At 41.0% G+C, this 22324-nt stretch overlaps 1 protein-coding gene across 1 annotated transcript in view; it reads left to right on the top strand.

Annotated features, from left to right (window-relative positions):
• Nucleotides 1–2678: 2678 nt before the first annotated feature.
• The window catches only part of LOC122800444 (acetyl-coenzyme A transporter 1-like), a 171369-nt gene continuing 151723 nt past the window's right edge, over nucleotides 2679–22324 (top strand). The window contains exon 1 of the mRNA XM_044069889.1: nucleotides 2679–2933. Coding sequence (XP_043925824.1) covers nucleotides 2679–2933 — 255 coding nt within the window. The remainder of the gene's footprint in view (nucleotides 2934–22324) is intronic.

The raw sequence follows: 22324 nt of genomic DNA, 5'->3' as shown, positions 1-22324 counted from the left end.
AAAGTCAAATCTGACAGCAGCCAAAACTAGTCTTTCTAGTGGCTGTTAGACAGCAAGTATCTGGGACGTTTCTACTCCAGAGGAAACTGGAAGACTTTATTATTTTCCAGGATTTGGTTCTGAGGACAGAAGTCACAGCCAGGGAGTTCTTGAGGGTCTTAGGATTCATGGCTTCCACCAAACTGATAGTCTGTTGGTCAGACTGCATGCACAGATATTTAAGCCATTCAGGAAGAATACTTGGGAATGTCACAGTCTCTAGAAGCTGTTATTGCAATACTGCCCTGTGTGAGATAGGAGTTAGAATGGTGAATGACATGAGTAGCCTGGAACATGGCAATATCCTTCTGATGAAATGACAAAAGAAAGTAATATGGAACAAAAGATCATTTGCTGCTAAACAAAGCCTTAACAGAGAATTGTAAAAAGGAGAAGAATTTCTGTATGGCAAAGACAGATTTCAAAAACCATATGACAGCATCCCACATTAATGGATAAAGGAATGTTTAAAGATTTATAAGATGCACCCTAGATTGATCACTTGCGTAACAGTGACCATGAAATAGTGGCAAACCATTGTGCATTTGATCCATGACAAAGGGCAAATTATTATCCCAGGGATAAACATTTAATGGGGGGGAAGTATTCCAGGGTGATTCTTTGTCACTGCTCCTGTTTTGTCTTGCCTTTATCCCATTAAGCTAACAGATTAGGCTATGGTTACAATATGGATCCCAGAAACCAACCTTGTTGAAAGATTTATTCTTCTTGTATATGATTTAATGGTATAGTTCATTAGATGAGGAGTTGAAAGCACAACTAGAAAGGGTTAAAACTTTCTCAGATGATGTAAGAAGTCTGACATTTGATCTTGATAAATATGCAAAAGCAACATTTAAAACTGGAAAGATGCAGCTCCAAGAAAATAATAACCTGGGACAGGAATGTGATATAAAGGAACTTCTGAAGGACGGAGTATGTAAATATTTGGGGAATAGGTGAAAGATCAGCAATAAGTCATGAGCAAACAGCTCGGTAAGGAATACTTTAGAACAAAACATGATATTGAAAACTGCCTTGACATCTAGGTGTAAAGTCAGTTTACTTTTCCTGTTCTAACTTTCAGCTTTGGGGTAATTTGACTGGCACCAAAAAGTACCGAAGCAACTGGAGATGAAAGCAAAAAAATGCTTCATGCTTATTAAAGATAAAAATCATTGTGTACCAAGATTATATATTTCTCGCACTGGAAAAGGTATGAGCCTCCCTGAAAGTGATTACATGATATAGATCTGCAATTGTGGGTCTGCATACATATCTGCTAACCTCATCAGATCTAAACATAGTGAAAGCTTTAAATCAGGAGAAGTCATCCAAGATGACATCTTTGCTTAGTTTAGCAGAAGCATTTTGGGGTCAAGTGGGAATGAAAATAAAACCAGACGTTGACAAAAATCTGACAGCAACTGAATGTGCCAAAAAGCAAAATAAAATAAAAAAATATAAAGAAAAAGACCAGTTGAGAAGGAAAGAAAATCGGAAAATTCATAATTATAATGGCAAGAAGAGAGATCTTTTGGAACAACCTCATGTTGACCAAGATTTGATGGAGGAATAGTTAAGAGAGGTGAATTGAAAAAAAACAGATGAAAGGTTAATGACGGCATAGGATAGTAAGCCACATACATGCTGGTTTACAAAGTCCATTGAAAAGGTGGGAGAATAAATGCAGGTCTAGTTTAAAAAAAAAAAAAAAAAAACTGGAAGTGGTTGTACATCTTGTTGCTGGGTCTGATACACTCATGCCAGAGGGCCTGTATGTTGAAAGGCACAGTAATGTGGCAAGACTGTTGCACTGGGGATTGTGCAAACACTACAGTATTGCAGTTGCTGAGAAGCATTGCCACAAAGCATTATAAAGAATGAAGACGTTTTGGCAATCCTCCATTTACGCATGACTGTAACTGTAAAACACAAGAACATATTACTGTTAAGTAGGTAATGTGTCAATGATTATGTTCACTTTTGTAATTTCACTCCTTTTCCAACATCCCCTGCTACTCTAGGGTGGAGTATTCAAAGTGATTTTATCCTCCTCCACCTCCCATGTTTTTCTTCCTAGCTAAGTCTCCTTTATCCCTTTTGTCCAGGCTGAATAGTGGTATAGCACTTCTCTGTTGCCTGACTTGGCCTTACAAGGCAGATGTTTTCAGCCCTTGGTGGGGAAAGAAATCGCTAAAGGTGGTGTGGCCTGATGCCATCTTTATATCATTATGTGCTAATGTCCAAGTGAAGATGGTGACATTCTGGTATTTGTGAATGAATGCCCAGTTCTGAAAAGCTGGGCCAGATGTTAAGACAGCCTGCGACAGAGTACTGTTTGCCGACTGCTGCAACTGGCAAAACACACTTGACAATCTGCAAGTTTGTAAGTTACTTGCACAGTTGGACTTTTTGTACCAAGGTCTTTATCAGGACAAAAAAAAATTATTCCAAGTAGATCTTTACTTGTATGACTGCAGCATTCTATAGAACAGTTTGGAAATTATTTTCCGATGTGTCTGAATAAATCCTGGCTCAGAAAAAATATGTAATTTCATGGCTGTTTAAAAAACTTGGAAGCTTTAAGTTTAAAGTAGTTGCATTCTGATGTACTTATGCTGATATGAGTCAAGTTAATGTATTTGCTGTTTGATATTAAAGGAAGTAAAGATATGAATGACTTTTTTCTTTTTGTGCTAGATTTCTTATGTTTTTGGGGAGTGGTCTTCATAGCAACAACAACACTTGTTGCTTTACTGAAAAAAGAAAAACGGGAAACTGCTACATCCAAAGAAGCAACAGGTGGAATTCTGGAAACGTACAAATTGCTGTTTACTATAGTCAAGATGCCTGCTGTTTTTTCATTCTGTCTAATGTTTTTAACTGCAAAAGTGAGTGAAACATGTTGCATACTTGTAGTTAAACTGGTGTGTTAAATACACAAGTTATTGTATAACTACATAGATTAATCCACACTGAATATCTTTGGACCTTCAAGGAACATTAAGCTGTATTCCCACATTTCCTTGCAAGTTGTCATTTTGCATCTAATGCAGTTTGTTCTAGTGCTCATGTGTAACTTTACAGATTGGCCATTTAATACTGTGATGTCCTTCAGAGCAGTGCAACTTCCACAGTCTGCTTACCTGTATCCTTGATCTGAAATCATTTATCAGTGCTAAAACATTGTGTAATTCTTTCTAGAAAATTAATGCCTTGCACATTGATTGTAATTGCTAGAGCCTAGAGCTTCCATTTCTAGATGATATTGTATTTTTGCCTGAGGGTTTGGGCAGTATTCATGGATGTCCACCCAAGCTGAGCAGCATTCTCTGCAGTTTGGCAGAGCTGTGTTGCTTGGCTACAATATGATCCAGAGACCTGCAAAATTAGTTGTGTCTTTCGGCTTTTCCCGATTAGGGGTCGCCACAGCGGAACTCCGGTCTGCTAATGATTGGCAGTTGATTTTTATGCATCTGAATCCCTTTGTTTCTTTGGTGAATGTCTGGTGCATGTAAAACAGCTTCAGATAGGTGTCCTGTTCGGTAGAGTGCAGCTGCATATCATTGAACTACCCATTCAGCTCCATTAGGTAAACCATGTTCCCTGGTGAAGAGACTGATGTGTACAGCATGCCTAAGACTCACATGCTCTGTTTGAGGAAACCATTCTTAGCATGCAGAGGTCTAATATACAATGGTGGCGCTCACAGACCTTGGCTCAGTTTCAAGTCCCATACAGCTGTGCAGTAACTTTTTGTGAATTTCTTTCCCTTTCAGTACTATGCAAGATTGCATAAGGTAGTTGTGTCAAACTGTATTTTTTTTTTTTGTGGGTTTGGATATAATATTAATTTTTTGCATTTGTAGAGGGTTGATCATTATTGTGGGTTGCAGTATTGTACTGATTTAACATTTTTCTTTTTTTACTTGCAGTATCTGTTTTCAGAGATGTTAGATGAGTGATATTCTTTTATCTCCCTAATGTTCTTCATGTTTCACTGTTGCATTCATCACCTGTGGGTTATCCCTGCTGTGGTAGCCCCCGGCCGGCCCAAATACCAGAGTCAATGTTTTTCTGCGTCAGCTGCTGTCGCTTGCTGCCTGACGTCAGTGCTATAAAGGAAGGCAGCTGATGCCATTACATCAGTCTTTTTTGCCATGGAGCCCGTAGCAGAAGCAGTTCGCAAGTGTGCCGGTCAGTCACTACCAGAGTTTGAATTACAGCTGAAAACGTCTAAAGCTAAGTACCCCATTGGGGATCCTTTTTTTCTTGCACTAACCAATGTCCGAAAAAGTTAAAAATTGTCTCGCCTGTGGAAACCAAATACCACACCGAGACTTCCATTCATACTGTGTCACTTGTTTAGGCCCAGATCACAACGTCCCGTTGCCAGTTCTGTGCCCTCTTTTACACAAGAACTGTTCGTCATAGTGCTCTTATTGTAGCCAGGTGATGTTCATCGTGCATACAGCTGCAGTCATAACAGATGGGTTCTCCTGCAGTCAGGCGGGTCCTCGGTCGGCCGAATTCCAAAGTCTAGATCCGGCGTCGGTTGTCGTCACTTCTTCCCTGACATCAGTGAGACAGGGGTATAAAAGAACCAGCCAACGCCATTTTCTTCAGTCTTTCTTGCCGCGCGGTGCCCGAAGCAGAAGCAGTTCGCAAGTGCCGGTCGGCCAGCTCCTGAAATTACGAAAATTTTGCAACCGAAGTCTTCTTGAAAGCTAAGTACCCGTTGAAACTTTTCTTGCCTCAGACCGATGTCAGACAAAGTTAATAATTGTATTTCATGTGGGAAGCAAATACCGCATAAGGATTTTCATTCCTTCTGTATTCCTTGCTTAGGCCCAGACCACAACGTCTCGGTCTGTCGTTTTTGTGCTACATTCAATAAACGCACCATTAAGTGTCGGGCGGAGTTCGCCCAGCATTATTTTGGTAAAAAATTTAACTATATTATGTCATCGGATACTCCGACTCCAATTTTGTCTAAAAAGCGCAAAGATAAAGCCCGACACACGAGGTCCGCGGCCTCTACCGACACCACGCCAAAGCCGACTACAGGTGGTCCGGTTCTCAGCGAGGTGCCTACGCAGCCCCTGACTACCGACGACATTTCATTGGCGGTGTCTTCTGTGCCCGAGGTCGCAGGCTCCTCGGCCCACACCCCGACTACAGATACCGAAGCCACTCTTGGTGGTGAATCTCAAAATGTAGACAGGTCTGCCTCCTCTCAAGGTGTCTTCAGACCTTCCTCTTTTTTTTCCATCAAGGCTTTCACTAAGTCTAAAGCAGCCATGCATTCTAAGAGACAAGCTACATAGGGCCCATCTCCAGGCCCCATGCCTAAAAAACAAATGCTTAAAATGGCTGAGGATTTAATTACTCTTATCAGGGGTTCTCAACCCCCCCGGACAAAAGGCCCAGAGTGGAGGAAGAATCCCCCTCCTCTGACCAGGCCTCCATTATATCAGAGCACTCTGATGAACAGGAACATTCTTACTCCCCTTTTGAAGATTCTGATGCAGAGGAGTCCATTCCCTCTGTCTCCCCCCCAGAGGATTACTCATTTGGGGAAACCTTGCATACCTTAAGGGAACACTTCCACTGGGAAGGCCAAGAGTACTCCGATTCCAAGAAAAGGCTTGGGGATTTTCTCTTGCTACCTCAGCACAGGCCTCTGGCTATACCTCCTGTCTTAGACATACTAGATGATGTGTACTCGGAGGCCTGCCTTAACCCGGATTCTTTACCTGCAGCCCCAGTCAAGCCTGGCAGGTACTACCGGGTTCCTGACTCACATCAGTTTTTATACAAAAGCCATGCGGCTGACCCAGAAACTATCTCACAGGGCCCCAAGGGAATTAAGGCCTCCACTGCTAAAAATCCATTACCTTCCGAGAGAGATTCCAGATCCTTAGAAAGGTGGGGAAAAAAGGTATATACCTCGGCCACCTTAAACATGAGGGCATTAAGCTGCCAGTTCCATATGCTAAAGTACCAACAGTTTCTGTTAGCACAATTGAAAAGTAAAATGTCACAACCTGAACAACCAGACTTGAAGGAGTTGCAGGATTTGATGCATAGTGCAGAGCACGTGGGTAAACATACATTGCAATGTATTTTTGATGCTCTAGAGGCCTCATGTAGAGCTGCTGTTACAGGATCAGTGATACGTAGACATGCCTGGCTCAAGGAACAAACCTTACCAGATCATGTCAAAGCTAAATTACTAGATGCCCCTCTTCATAAGGATGTATTATTTGGTGTTAATGCTGAGGAGGTATTAAAGAAAATGGAGCAAAAGGATAAATCAATGCAAACAGTGAAAGATTTTCTACAGGTACAACCTCCACGTTTCAGTAGAAATTGGCCTTCCAAAAATTGGTCCTTTCCAGCCACGGACAGACCCCAAAGAGGTAGATACAGGCGCCCGAGGGGCAGAGGGCAATCTCAAGGATCGTTTAGAGGAGGACAATGGCAAGCTCCTACACAAAGAGGTGGTGAGGATAGTTCACAGCCATTCAGAAAGCAAGCCCAATGACTTTCCCCTTTGCATGCCAAGCAAGGCTCAAATGGCAGCACCGTTGGGTGGAAAACTGGCATTATTTTCAAAAACATTGGCATATTGTCACAAAAGACAAATGGATCCTGGACATTATAAATAGAGGCTACAGATTCCATTTTCACACCCTTCCAAAAATGAGAGGCATGCCAAACCTGCCACACAATCAAAGGGCAGAGGCACAAAGACAAATTTCAGATCTCATGGACATGAAAGCTATTCAAGAGGTACCTGCTCACGAACAAGGTCAAGGTTTTTATTCCAGACTATTCCTGGTACCAAGGAAGGGAAAAGATTGGAGACCTATTTTGAACCTATCCATCCTAAACACATTTTTACTCATACCAAAATTCAAGATGCTCACTTTACAGCAGCTTCTTCCCATGTTGGGCAAGGAGTCTTGGCTGGTAACATTGGACCTCAAGGAGGCATTACCTGCATGTCCCAATCAGACAAAATTGCAGAAGATACCTCAGATTTCTTGCAGGTTCAACCCACTATCAATTCTCTGCATTGCCCTTTGGTTAATCTACTGCGCCCAGAGTATTCACGAAATGCCTGGCATCAGTAATTGCCTACTGCAGACTACAAGGGATACAAATATACCCCTATTTGGACGACTGCCTGATCCAAGTGAACAGCAAGCACATACTTTTGAAACATCTGGCTTATGTAATAATGTTGTTGAATTCTCTGGGATACACAGTCAACAAAAAGAAATCAAGGCTAATACCCTCTCGGAAAATAATTTTCCTGGGTGCCAACTTGGACACAAACACCCAGATGGCCTACCTCACGCCAGAGAAACAGGGGCAGCTAACTCAATACTTCAGAACACTAGCAAATTTCACCAGGCTGACATGAAGGAAAATCCTGCAGGCTCTGGGATTCATGGCATCTTGCATCCTACTAATCCCATGTGCAAAGCTGCATATGAGGAAACTTTATTTATTTATTTATTTTATTTTACATTTGTTGACCGGGATAGTCCAGCTGGATACATATCCGTTTTCAGTGGAGGCCCGGGGAGAAAAGCTCCAAAGAACAGAGGTACAAGAGCACGAAGGAAACTTCAATGGTAACTGAAAAACCTATGGTCTCAACACAGCCACAGTTTGGAAACAATAATACCACTAATTCCATGTCTTCAAAAGGAATTTCTGTGGTGGGCTCAAGCATGCCAAACAAACTCAGGTCTCCCATTCAGCAAGCCTCAAGCAAATCAGTCATGACAACAGACGCCTCGGACTACACCTGGGGGGCGCACATGACAGATCGGTGCATTCAGGGCAAATGGTCCCAAAAAGAAAAGCACCTTCACATCAACCAAAAGGAAATGCTAGCAGTAATAAATGCTATTATAGCTTTCAATGACCTACTGCATCCAGGTCAACTATTGATAAGGACAGACAACACCACAGTAATGTGGTACATAAACAAACAGGGAGGAACCCATTCATACCCCCTATGCAAGCTCGCCATGTCACTTTGGAACATGGCTCTGGACTTATAAATCGAACTTCAAGCACAGTACTTGCCAGGCAAGGAAAACACGATGGCAGGCAACCTAAGCAGAAATATGACAGATCCACACGAATGGAAGTTGCATCCTCAAGTTTTTACAGAGATAATTCAAGCATGGGGAAGGCCAGACATAGATCTCTTTGCCTCCCACAAAAATCACCAATTGACAAAATTCTGCTCAAGGTTTTTTCATCCAAAGGCCTGGAGAGTGGACGCTCTCTCTTTCAGTTGGACAACAATGACAGTTTATGCCTTCCCACCTCTTCCTGTGCTACCCAAAGTTCTATTAAAAACCAGAGCAGACAGACCAAAGATGATTCTCATTGCTCCAGAATGGCCAAGACATCACTGGTACCCACTCCTGAGGAGCCTGACGCATTCCCCACCATGGACCCTGCCTCTAATGCCTCTTCTTCTGACTCGGCACAGCTTCAAAACTCTTCACAGTCAGCTGAAAACACTCAATCTGGCCGCATGGAAGATTCCTTAACATCACAACAGACCCTAATCTCCAAGGAGGTGCAGGATGTCATCTTGGAGGCCAAAAGGCCGTCTACTAGAAAAGCTTACTCCGCAAAATGTAAACGGTTTTGTGCCTGGAATGAGAAAAAGGGCCAGAATCCTGGAAAACTGAATTTACCTCAAATATTACAGTATCTAGCTGAGCTGCTAAGCAGTGGACTTTCATTCTCCTCCATCAAAATCCATGCCTCAGCCATTTCTGCAGAATACAACACTGATCCACCTTTAATCTCTTACCCCCTCTTAAGACAGTTCCTCAGAGGGGCTAAGAATATGAAACCCCCTCTTAAGACAGTTCCTCAGAGGGGCTAAGAATATGAAACCCCCAAGGAAACAACCAATACCTGCTTGGGATCTCAATTTCATTCTAGAAAAGCTGACCTTGCCTCCTTTTGAGCCAGCTGCCTCAACAGATTTGCAATATTTGTCCTGGAAAACAGCTTTCCTTCTGGCTATTACCTCAGCTCGTAGGGTATCGGAACTACAAGCCCTCATGGCTGTGCAGCCTTTTATCATCTTCCATCAGGACAGAGTTTCCTTACGAACCAACCCCTCCTTTATGCCAGAAGTGGTATCCAGGGTAGCTTTGAATCAGGCTATACACTTACCCACCTTTTATCCTAATCCTCAAAACAAAGGGGAGAGATTACTACATTCCTTGGACATCCACAGACAACTGCGTTATTATTTGGACGGAACAAAGCCTTTCAGAAAATCAGAACAGCTCTTTGTGTCCTATGCTATAGGAGCTCAAGGGAAGCCAATTTCCAAACAGACAATCTCAAAATGGATAGCCCACTGCATATGCTTTTGTTACTCTTTTCATGGCAAAACTGTACCTGCAGGCATCAGATCTCACTCCACAAGGGCCACAGCTACCTCTGCAGCTTTCCTCAGAGGAGTTCCTACCAAAGATATTTTGGAAGCAGCCACTTGGAGTTCTGTGCATACCTTCTCCAAGCACTACCACCTACCATTATACTCCAAAACTAGAGCAGGCTTTGCCACTGCAGTCTTGCAGGGCATCCTGGTTCCACCTAGTGCCTACCACCCCTTTCTTAGCTTTGGGATTCTACCCATCTGTTATGACTGCAGCTGTATGCACGATGAACATAGTACAGTTTTGTACCTACCATAAATGTAGATGTTCGAGTGCTAATACAGCTGCAGTCCAGGTTTCCCTCCCTCCTTCCCCTCTTGGGACAGGCCTATTGGCTAACACCTTCTCATACAACCTGACTGGGGTATTCATTTATGGTGTATTTGCTTACACTACTGTATTTTGATTATATGGTATTGCTTTATTACACAAAATTTATGTAATGTTTTCCTTCTGGGGGCACCTGACATCTGAGGCAAGAAAAACTGAAGAAAATGGCGTCGGCTGGTTCTTTTTATACCCCTGTCGCACTGACGTCAGGGAAGACGCGACGACAACCGACGCCGGACCTAGACCTTGGAATTCGGCCGACCGAGGACCCGCCTGATGGCAGGAGAACCCATCTGTTATGACTGCAGCTGTATTAGCACTCAAACATCTACATTTATGGTAGGTACAAAACTGTACTTTTTCATCTTCCGTTTTCACATTCTGAAATGGCGTCCGTCAGCCAACAATCTGTAGACATTCTGAAAAAATGTAAGGGTAAAGATAGAGACAGACAACACAAGGCTAAGCCTTCCAACGACTCTACTGCTAAGCAGGTCATCAGTTCTCCGGAATTCAATGAGGCACCTTTGAAGCCCCTGATGCCTGATTCGATACCTTTGCAGGCCTCTACTGAGACCCTTTCAGAGTCCAGTATGCCATAGAAATCTTCTTAGTCTTCTGAGCCTTTGGTTGTCTCTGCCTTGGTTGGGTCTGGAGCCTCGACGCAGGCACCGGCTTCGGAGGAGGTTTTTCGCACTACCAAATCTAAACAAAAAACGACTTCTCCTCTGACTATTGTTTTTCTCCGACCGATAGATACTCTTAGGCCTACAGGCAAGGCCACTCCTCGGAAAAATACCTCTAGCCACCATTTTACTCTTGCTCCACCACCCCAAGCTCATATGCTTAAAATGGCGGAGGATCTTATCACCCTTATCAGGGGTAGTCAGGCCACACCCTCTAAAAGGAAAAGAGACCTTTCTCCTGAAATACTGACAGAACAGGATTCTGAGGAGTCTGATTATTCAGATTTTGAAGAGGAATAACAACCTCTGACTGCTTATGAGGATTCAGATGCAGAGGGATCCATTCCTTCTGCGTCCCTACCAGAAGATCTTTCCTTTGGGGAAACCATTCACACCCTTGGGGAACATTTCCACTGGGAATCCCAGGACATCCCTCAGTCTAAGAAAAGACTGAGAGAGTTTCTAGACCTGCCCCAGCACAGATCCTTGGCCATTCCTCCAATCTTACAGGTGGTTGATGATGTCTTCCATGAATTCAGCTTAACTTCTGATGCCCTCCCACCTGCTACCAGAAAACCTGACAGGTATTACAGAGTACCTGATTCTCACAAATACCTGTACAGAAATCCTGCTGCAGACCTGGAGATCATTACACAGGGACCAAAAAGAGCTAAGGCTAGTTCTGCAAAGAATCCTATTCCTTCTGACAAGGTCTCTAGAGCTCTGGACAGATTGGGTAAAGTATACACCTCTGCAGCCTTGGCTATCAGAACACTCAGCTGTCAGTTCCACATGCGAAAACATCAACAACACACTTTGGAACTATTAAAACAAAAGATTTCAACCTTTCTTGACTGTGCCAATTTGGAAGAGTTAGTAGATTTACTGCACTCTACTTGTCAAGTGGCTAAACACTCATTACACTGTGGATATGACGCCCTAGAAGCCTCAAGCAGGACAGCAGTGTTAGGATCTGTCATTAGGAGACATGCATGGTTGAAGCAACAGCCTCTCCCTGGTTATGTCAGATCTAAGTTACTTGATGCACCCTTGGATAAGGACCACTTGTTTGGAGTAAAAGCAGAAGAGGTGCTTAAAAAGATGCAAGACAAAGCAAAATCTATGCAAACTGTAAAATATTTCCTTCAGGTACAACCTCCTAGATTCAACAGGAATTTTCCCTCAAAACACTGGTTCTTTCCTGCACCTAGCAGACAGGGGCAAGGTAAGCCCCGCAGGGACAGACCACCCAGACTCTTATCCCAGGGATAGCAGAGAACCAAACAGTGGACCACTTCCACTCCAAAGGCAGGGAGTTCTAAGCCATCCCTCTATGGCAAAAACTCTCAATGACTCTCTGTCCACCCTCTGCCCTCTTTTCACTCACCAGAAACTAGGAGGAAGGCTCTTCCTCTGCAAAGAAAATTGGCTTTCTGTAGCAAAGGGACCAATGGGTCTTAAAGATAATTTTTCAGGGATGCAAATTTTCCTTCAATGAACTCCCAATTCCAAGAGGGTACCCAGACTTACCTCCAAATCAGTGGGCAGAGACATTGAAACAAGTCCAAACTCTCATATCCCAAGGTTCAGTAGAACTTGTCCTCTCAGATCAAACAGGCAGAGGCTTTTATTCCAGACTATTCCTAGTTCCCAGAAAAGAGGGCACTTGGTACCCCATCCTGGATCTATCCATTCTGAACACCTTCCTGGTGGTCCCCAAATTCAAAATGCTAACTTTGCAGCAGCTGCTTCCTAAGCTGACATAAAATGCCTGGTTAGTTACCCTAGATCTAAAAGATACCTACCTCCACATCCCCATAAGGGAATCCTGCAGGAAATTCCTTCGCTTCAGAGCAGGCTCACAACACTTTCAGTTCTCTGCGCTACCCTTTGTCTTATCAACTGCTCCCAGAATATTCACTAAATGCTTAGCCCCAGCCATAGCCTTTTGCAGACAGAAAAATATACAAATTTACCCTTATCTGGACGACTGCCTCATTCAGGCAGATTGCAAAGAAAAGCTCCTCAAGGACCTCCTCTTTGTCAAAACCCTCTTAACCTCCTTAGAGTACACCATCAACAAGAAGAAATCAAGGCAAACACCCTCCAGGAAGATCATTTTCTTGGGAGCACTGCTGGACACAGCATCCCAAATGTCCTTCCTAGCCCCAGAAAAGCAGAACTTCCTGCCTTTCTATTTTACCCAGCTGGCTTCCAGAAGTCACCTCACTGCTGGGAAGTTCCTGCAAGCCTTGGGGTACATGGCATCTTGCATCCTTCTAATTCCTCTCGCCAGGCTTCGCATGAAAAAACTTCAGTGATACCTAAAGAACCTTTGGTGTCAGCACTCTCAACCTCTAAAGACCTCTCTACCTCTGATCCCCTGTATAAGGGCCAAGTTTCTCTGGTGGACAGGGCCCTGTGCCAAGAACAAGGGTCTTCCCTTCACCCAACTGGGCAGACCATTACCACCAATGCCTCAGACATAGCTTGGGGCACTCACCTAGAAGGCAGATGCACCCAAAGTCTTTGAGATGCCGAGCACCTTCCCTTACACATCAACCAGAAGGAAATTATTGCAGTACAAAAGGCTCTGACATCCTTCCAACCCCATCTCAAGCCAGGGGTTCTCTTTATCAAAACAGATAACACCACAGTAATGTGGTACATCAACAAACAGGGAGGGACCCAATCTTACCCTCTGTGCAGGCTAGCCATGAACCTCTGGCTGACAGCCTCTTCCATGGGACTACACCTGATAGCCCAATACCTACCAGGGATCAACAACACCCTGCAGACCACTAAAGTAGAAACTTACTGGACCCCCACGAATGGCAGCTCCACAGAAAAATCTTTTTACAAATCACCTAGGCTTGGGGGACTCCGGAGGTGGATCTCTCTGCTTCGCATCTCAACCATCGGCTGAAAAAATTCTGTACTATGGAGTATCGCCACGTAGCGTGGAAGGTGGCTGCCATGACCTTCCCCTGGAACACCCATTTTGTGTACAAAGTACTGATCAAAATAAAGGAGGAGAGAGCAAAGGCCATCCTCATTGCTCATGATTGGCCCAGGTAGCATTGGTACCCTTTACTGTGCAGCCTTACCTTACAGCCTCCCAGGCAGCTACCCATGATCTCAGACCTCTTAACTCAGGTGGGGTGAGATGCTGCACCCAGACTTGCAGACTCTCAAACCATCAGCATGGCTAATACTCTAAAGGCAAACAAGGGGCCCTTGTTAAGCAAACAGGTCCTAGACATTATCGCAGAGGCCAGAATGCCCAGCACCAGAAAATCTTACACAGGAAAATGGAAAAGATTCTGCTCCTGGAGCCAGTCCAGAGGGGGCAATACATCACAACCTTCCATCTCTTATCCTGGACTACCTAGCAGAGGTACTTAATAGTGGCCTCTCCTTCTCCTCTATTAAAATCCACACTTAAGCCATTTCAGCTCATTTTGATACAGAACAGCCCATTCTCCCATCCTTTGATTAAACAATTCCTCAGAAGGGCTTCTAATATCAGACCTCCCAGAAGGCCACCCACTCCAGCATGGGACCTGAATTATGCTTTGGAAAAACTAACTTTACCACTGTTCAAACCTGCTGCTTCAGCAGAACTAAGATACCTCTCCTGGAAGACTGATTTTCTCCTAGCTATCACCTCAAGCAGAAGGGTTTCAGGACTTAAGGCACTGATGGCCATTGAGCCCTTCATCATCTTCCATGCAGACAGAGTCTCCCTGAGGACTAATCCCATCCTTTATGCCCAAGGTGGTATCTAATGTAACTCTTAACCAGGCCATACATCTACCCACCTTCTTTCCTAACCCTCAAAACAAGGGGGAAAGAATTCTGCACTCGCTAGATGTGCACAGACAGCTCTGATACTATCTGGACTGTACAGACCAACTACTTGTCAGCTTTGCCCCAGGGGCAGAAGGGAAGTCGATTTCCAAACAAACCATTTTTCAAGTGGATATCGCACTGTATCCATTTCTGCTACAGATTGCATGGGAACCCCCTCCCCAAGTCTATTCAAACCCATTCCACTAGGGCAGCCTCCACTTCCAAAACATTCTTCAGAGGAGTTCCCACCAGGGACTTCCTGGAAGCTGCCACCTGGACTTCTGTCCATACCTTTACCAAGCATTACCACCTACCTCTGTTTTCTAAGGCTAGGGTAGGGTGTGCATCTGCAGTTCTGCAGGGCATGCTGACCCATTCCTAGGTCTCTTACTAATCCTACCACCCCCTCTCCTCAGCTTTGGGAATCTTCCCACAGGTGAGGACTGCAACAGTAAAACACGATGAACATAGTAGAGTTGTGTACACTTACCATAAATGTAGACTTTCGAGTGTGTATTTACTGTTGCAGTTCTGGTTTCCCACCCTCCTTCCCCTTTATATCGTCTTTCTTCAGGGAGACATAAGTTTCTAACAGTGACTTTTAGCCACCAGGGCCACTTTACCATATTTACTTGGGCCTCTGACTGGTTAGGGCAAGAAAAACTGATGTAATGGTGTTGGCTGCCTTCCTTTATAGCACTGACGTCCTGATGTCAGGCAGCAAGTGACAGCAGCCGACATAGAAAAACATGGACTCTGGTATTCGGGCTGGCTGAGGGATATCACAGCAGGGATAACCCACAAGTGATGACTGCAACAGTGAATACACTCGAACATCTACATTTATGGTAAGTGTGCACAACTGTACTTTCTGGCAGCCCATTTGGGGTGTAACACAGTGGATACAGTGGTTATTACTGCTGTCTCACAGTACCGGGGGCTCCAGATCAGTCCTTCTCTGTAGGGCCCTTTCTGCAGAGCCCGTACATTCTGACTTTGTCCACAAGGGTCTTTGACTACCTCCCCTATTCAAGGATACAGTGGTGAATTGGTGATCCTGCAAACTGGCCCATAGGTTTGTGTATGTGCTTCGTGCCATGAATGGGAGTCCTGTCTAGGACTCTTTCTTTGTCTTACACCTGTTGCTGGCTCTGGCTTCTGTTTGCCCCTAAATAGGACGAAGCAGGAATTATAAAAATCAGTTCAGTTTTATTTCTGTTTAGAACGTATTACACTGGCTCATGAACTGCATTTCAGACCTTTTGCTAACCTTTTCCCCCGTTAAGTTGGTGATTTCCACAGGCATTGACTGCAGTTTTTTATATGTATTTCTTTGGTGATTAACTTTTGCTATGTTTGTGGGGACATTTAGAAAGGTACTTCCCTCATCAGCTACACTTTGTGTTTGTTCCCATTTCATTCTAATTCTTGCTAAATGTGCAAGAACTTCCTCCACTTTCCCCAATAAAAATTGTATTAAAAATGCTTCAGCCACTGAAACTCCTCAAGATTCCAGAAATTCTACTTCTACTTAGCCACTGCAATTTATGAATTTGTTTCTGAATCATCTTTCCCACAGAACAGGGTCCTTAGTAAAAGGCTGGAGACATGTTTTATGTGAAGGCTAATAAGTTAACTTCTTTTTGTGATATGTCTTTTTCTCAAGACTGTTTCCAAGTATGACTTGGAGGTAATGTTGTTGCCATGATTTACTTTGGGTGAAGAACATGGTATATCTGCCTTGGTACCCACACTGCCACACTGCTATGCCTGTTATAGGAGCCACAGTATCCCTTCCTTCCTTTCTGGGCAGACTTGGTGTGGAAAATGTGGAGCCCAAGCTTTGTGCTGGTACTGAGATAGAGCCTGTAATGGAACAGAGGCCCTCCTCTTCCTTTTTAGTTTTAAGAACATGTCTTCTTCCTTGGATATTAGGAATTGGGAGAAGGATGTGCATGCGGTAGTGGTTCAGCTTAAATAGAGGTGTTGAGGTGTATATCTTGCAGCTGATTCTGCTAACCCCGTATAACAAAGTACAGAAAGCTTTAATGACGACGGATGTTTCCATTATTTTTCCATTTGCTTGGAAGTAAACTGAGAAGTAGTCGTAATGACAACAAAATAGCAATTTGCCTAAGATTACAGTGTGCCTTTTCTGGTGATGTAGTTGTTTGGTAACATGCATTATCTATGCAAAATCTCTAAATTAGCGTTCAAAATGTGTGATCTGTTTTGTGAGGCTGGAATTTCATTGCAGCTTTGCTTCTATTATCAACTACGTTAATCCATCTTAATGCTCGTATTGAAGTGTATCATCAAATGTAGTCTCTTCCCATCTTTCTGCAGTCTCTGAGAAGGTGCAAGAGGATTTATCATAATATTATAACAAAAAATCTACATGGTGCTGGTTTTATGTTTTATTGGTACTGTGGTTATGACCTCCATACTGTAAGGGGTATCTGTTTGGTGAAATAGTATATTTGAACAGTGCCTTCTCAAATCCATTTAATTGAAAATTGCTTTTAAAAATCTCTAGTATTCTTTTGTTGCTGCAGCTCTGTATTTTTCTGTGATCTCATAGCTGTCTGTAAAAGTCAGCAGGGTTATGATCGTTTAGCCTCACTTGAAGAGTTTGGAAGAAAAGCCTGTTTATGCCCGTTACAACTTGCATTTCTCATAAGTTACAGATGTCCTTCTATTCTAATGTTGCAGTATTCGTTACATGAGGGAATCCTCCAGGAAAGGCGACCTGGCACCCGGCCAGTATATAAGAGCTTTTAAGTAGTGCTAGTACATGAGACGTCGCACAAATTGCTTAGGAGTATGTCGGCCATAAGAGCGATGTCCTCACGTACAGTCCTCAGAACATCTCTGCTGCAGTCCGAATGCCATCTTTGACCGTCGGATCGGTTTGCCCATGTCATTTGCTGCTGCTCCAGTTTTCAGATAAATGCCCTGTTGGGTTTTTTTCCTGTTTTCTTTTGATACTGCTTTCTGTTGAGAGAGTTTCATGTCATCCAGGAAAGACAAGTGCCAATGTGGGAGACAGATTCCACACAAGGATAGTCACAACATGTGTTTCTTTTGTTTGGGGCCTACACATGACCACAAATCCTGCTCTGTTTGCCAGGCCTTCATCCCTAAGACCCTACATAGCCATCTTTCATCCCTTAAGACATTCTTAAAAAATCAGCGACTGAAGTGTTGCTACGGATGTTATGGAGGGTTGATCTGGGACTTCTGTTGAGCCTGTGTTGAAGAGGAAGGCCAAGAAGCCGGAGCCTGAATCTTCAGCTGCACCTCCTACCTCTGATGTTTATCTCGAGGTTGATGAAGACCTGGAGATCTGTCCGGAGGTTGGCTCTGGTTCTTCTATGGGTACCACATCGGAAGCCGTCAAGGAATAAGTCCTTGGAGGCAATGCAGACGTCCGCATCAGATGATCAGGAGGAACCAAGACTTATTATTTTGGAAGACCCTAGGGGAATCCTTCAAATTCTAGTTAGGGAGGATATTTCAACTAATATTATTGAGTGCAGGTCTATGTCGGATCCCACCACTTTTCACCAGGCAGATGTGCAGTTTAAAAAGAATCAGAAAACCAAGCACATTTCTGTACCTAAGACTTGCCAAATGCCTCATGGTCCTTAAGCCTTCCTCAGCTGATCCTGTTTCTCCCTTAACTTCTTCCCCACTCAAGACAGTTAGGATACTGGAATCTTCTGAGGATGAATCCTTGGACTACTACACTCAGATTCCATCCCTCCTTGAATATGCTTCCTCTGAGGAAGTCTAATGGTGCAGAGTTTCTGGTTGAAGAGATCAAGATAATTTTTGGAGAAACCTTAGCTAAAATGAGGGAATTCTTTAACTGAGACTGCTCTCAAGTTCCTGATGTGCAGAAAAGATATTGTGATCTTTTACAGATAGCTTCTCCTTCCTCTTCTGCTTTACCCCCAGTCTTACCAGCCTTTTTATATGCATTTCCTTCAGCATCTAAGGCCCCTGTCCCTGAAAGCCCTGATTGGTTTTATAAGGTAAAACAAAGTCTGGTCTAGTTCTCCAGGTACTCCAAAATACTTCTGTGTGCCAAAAAAGAAATTTATTGAGCAAAGCTTTCAGGTTAACCACCCTTCATCAGTACATAACATTAAATTAATTTCTATAACCATTTAAATAGGGAAAACAGTTAAAACACATGATTCAGCCAGCCTAACAGAAATACCTTCCAATTACATATTAAAATACTACTTATTTACATAGAAAACTTATTTATAACACTTAATACATTATATATGGGAAAATATACCTTAAATGTTTAAAATACCCAAACTATCTAAAGTATAAAATGTAATATATAAGGCATAAGGGTGAAACTAAATATTTTCTCTCTGCTTTTTAATTAATATTGGTTTTAAGCTAACTGCTACATTTAAACCTGGTTCTGCCTCAGCATCTAACCTAATAATCCATTCAAATTCTCTCAGTTCTAACATGTTGTTAATATCTACTCCCCTCATACCTAGGTCTACTCTACATATTACTCTAAATTTAAAAGTATGACCCTCATTTTCAACAATATGTTTACTGCATGCATTTGTTAGTATTCCCCTTCTAATTTCCGATTTATGCTCTATTGTGCGTTCTTTTAATTTTCTTGTCGTCTTTTCCTACATAGTATGCTGGGCAATTTACACAGGTTGCTAGGTACACTACTCGAGAAGTGTTACAGTTAGCCAAACATTTAAATTCAAATTTCTGCTTAGTTACAGGGTGCTCAAATATGTTTGATGTATCATATATATCTGTACAACAAGTACCATTATAACACTTCTGTGTTAAGCTCTTATTTGAGAGTTCTACCTTTTTCTCTGTAAAATCTTTAAAACACAACTTTTGTTTTAAATTTTCTAAGTTTCTAAAAAAAAATTTGGTTTTATTCCTATTATGTCTTTTACCTCTGGCATAGCTAACATTATCAACCAGTTTTTTTCTATTATATTGCATACATCCCTTGTAAACGCATTATAGGTTGTAACGTATCTAAGTACATCTTTCCTTTCATCTGGTGTTAATAAAGACTTTTCCCGAAGGTTGTTGATAAATGGCTTTGGATAAATTCTTAGTTTTTTAATTTTAATTTCCAATAATGCTGTGGTTTTCAGTAGGCTGTAGAAGTCTTCCAAAGTTGGTATTGTGTTTGTATTCCATCTTTTTTGTAATGCACTTCCTTGAAATTGCAAGTGTAGTCCGTACTAGATACATGTTTGACCTATTCAAATGAGGACCTTCGTTCACATTTAATAATACAAGAGCTTTAGTTAAATAAAATGATTCATTAAATAAAGCTTGTAGAAAGTTATTAATACCATTCCAAAATAGCTTAATTTTAATGCAATCAAAGAAAATGTGGTTCCAATCTGCATTGTGTACTTGCTCACATCTCCAACATATTCCTTTTATGGAAGAACTAATTTTACTGATTCTGTCTTGGGTTAAGAATGCTCTGTGCAAGCATTTCCAATTAAAAACTTTCCAGTATTGTGTAAAGGATGTAGATTTTATCGATAAGATATTTATTTTAATATTTTCCGTTAAATTTATCGAGTGTCTTTTTGTTATACATTTCCAATATGAGGTTTTGTGTGTTGTTTTATAGTTTATCAATATTTTGTAAAATTTGAAATACTATTTCTCATGTCACAGTTGTATATGATTTCATGTATGTATTTCTTAAATTTAGGTATTTCTTTAAATGAAGAATTGTTAATTATTCTACTTAAATTTTGCGAATATGACAGAATACTCTGTAAAGTTAGCCAGTCCTGTAGTGGAATTTTGTATGTTGTTTTTATTACTTGCATATCTAAAACTTTTAGTTCTTTGATACATTGGAGCCAACAAACAAACCGTTTCTGTTCCCAAGAATTAGTAATTTCTCTATATATTTTATGTGGAAAGTTCTTTGTGACTATAAATGGTGTTAAAAGATCAAACCATATTTTTAAATCTGTATTTGCATTAATAATTTTTCTAAATGAGTCAATGTAATAATTAATCATATGAGTTTTAGTGGGTTTAGTTATGTTACATTGCATACTAATACATAATATGTGCCATGGCAAATTGTTTTTATCTGTTATTTGAATTTTTTTAATCAAATTCATTTATTGATATTACAGTTAGTAATTCTTCCCAATTTGCAGAGTAATTTGGACTTATCCAATCTGAGATTGTTTTAGATATTGATGCATGTGTATATGTTTCTATAGCAGGAAAGTTAAATCCTCCCGTTTCCATGGTCTGATATGATATATTAAAGCTATTCTGTTTATTTTGGGAAACCATAAAAATTTTATTAGGCATGAATTTTTTTCTATAAGTATATTCCTTTTTGGTAACAGTTGCATTGCCAAGGCTATATATATGATCTTGGGCAGTAAAACAATTTTTATTAGCTGTGGTCTATCTTCAAATGTTAATATTATTTTGTTCCATTTTTCCCCAGAGATTTTAATTGTATTGATGATGATATTGTAGTTTTTGAGACTAAGTCATTGTTATCCTTGCATAACTCAATTTCAGGTTGATTCTTGTTTCCCTGTGATGTGATCCCCCTTAGTCTGCAGTTCTTTTTTTATTTAAAAATAGCAATTTTGATTTTGATTTATTGCAATGGAGTCCTGAAGCCATGTGAAATTTGTCAATTAATATATCTAATTCTTCTAATGTCTCTTTTGTATTAGATAATGTTAGGAATATGTCATCAGCAAATAGCATTACTTTAGAATTGTATTGTTCATAAACATTTATTCCTTTGATTTTTATATTGTTACAAATTGAATATGCCAATATTTCAATAGCCAGAGCAAATTGAATTGGTAACATGGGACATCCTTGTTTAGTGCCTTTTGCTATATGTATAGATTCAGAGGTAAAAGGACCTAACTTGATATATGCTAAATTATTTGTATATATATTCTTTAGGAGATGAACAAAGGATGCAGGAAATTCAAATAGCATTAGGATTTTGAATAAATAGTCTCAATTTAGGGAATCAAAGGCTTTCTCTATATGTGAACCAATTATGAGTGTTTATTTTCTTTATTAACATAAGCTATAAGAGAAATTATCCTTTTAATATTGTCATGTGTGTCTGTGATATATATTAATCCAGTTTGATCATTATTTATTGTTTTGGATAGTGGTATTTTCATTCTGTTATAATATTGTCATAAATATCTTGTAGTCATTTTTTAATAATGATATAGGTCTATATGAGGTACAGAGGTTTGGGAATTTGTTTTCCTTTAGGACTGGTGTGATTAAGGAATATCTCCAAGAGGGTGGTATTAAAGCTTGTGACTGAATTTTGAATAGAGTTTTATGGAAGAGGGATATTATCTTTGAAGGAAAAAGTTTACATATTTCCATAATTATGCCACCTATACCTGGAACTTTATTATTTTCACCCTCTTTTATTGTATCTGTAATTTCTTTGTAGGATATGGATGCTTGCAGATCTAGTTTTAATTTTTCTGGTATTTTATTTTTATATTCAAACATTTTTCATGTAGATTTAATTGATCAATATGTATATTTTCTTTTTGGAAATCTTCCATATAGTGATTTCTATAGGCATCAAGCATGTCACCTATGTCTAAGACATTTTTCCCTTTTTTCATGGAAGATACTTTTAATGTTATTAGCTTTTGATTATATTTTGATTCTTGTGGATAAATTATGTAGATATTTGGGAGAAGTGGTCAAGGTATTACTTTTTAATTTTTCTAAAGCTAAACTAGTTTTATGTGTTAGAATTTTGTTGTATTTATTGCTTAATACTTCTACTTTCTTTTTCATCTCCAAATGATTTTGATTTTTTTTTCAGCTTTTACTGACAAAAGTTTGGATTGTAGA

This window comes from Protopterus annectens, chromosome 4.part0 (genome assembly GCF_019279795.1).
Source record: "Protopterus annectens isolate FY-2018-M chromosome 4.part0, PAN1.0, whole genome shotgun sequence".
In the NCBI taxonomy this organism is placed as follows: domain Eukaryota; kingdom Metazoa; phylum Chordata; order Ceratodontiformes; family Protopteridae; genus Protopterus; species Protopterus annectens.
The sequence above is the reverse complement of the archived record's forward strand: the minus strand, read 5'-3'. Positions and strand labels throughout refer to the sequence as shown.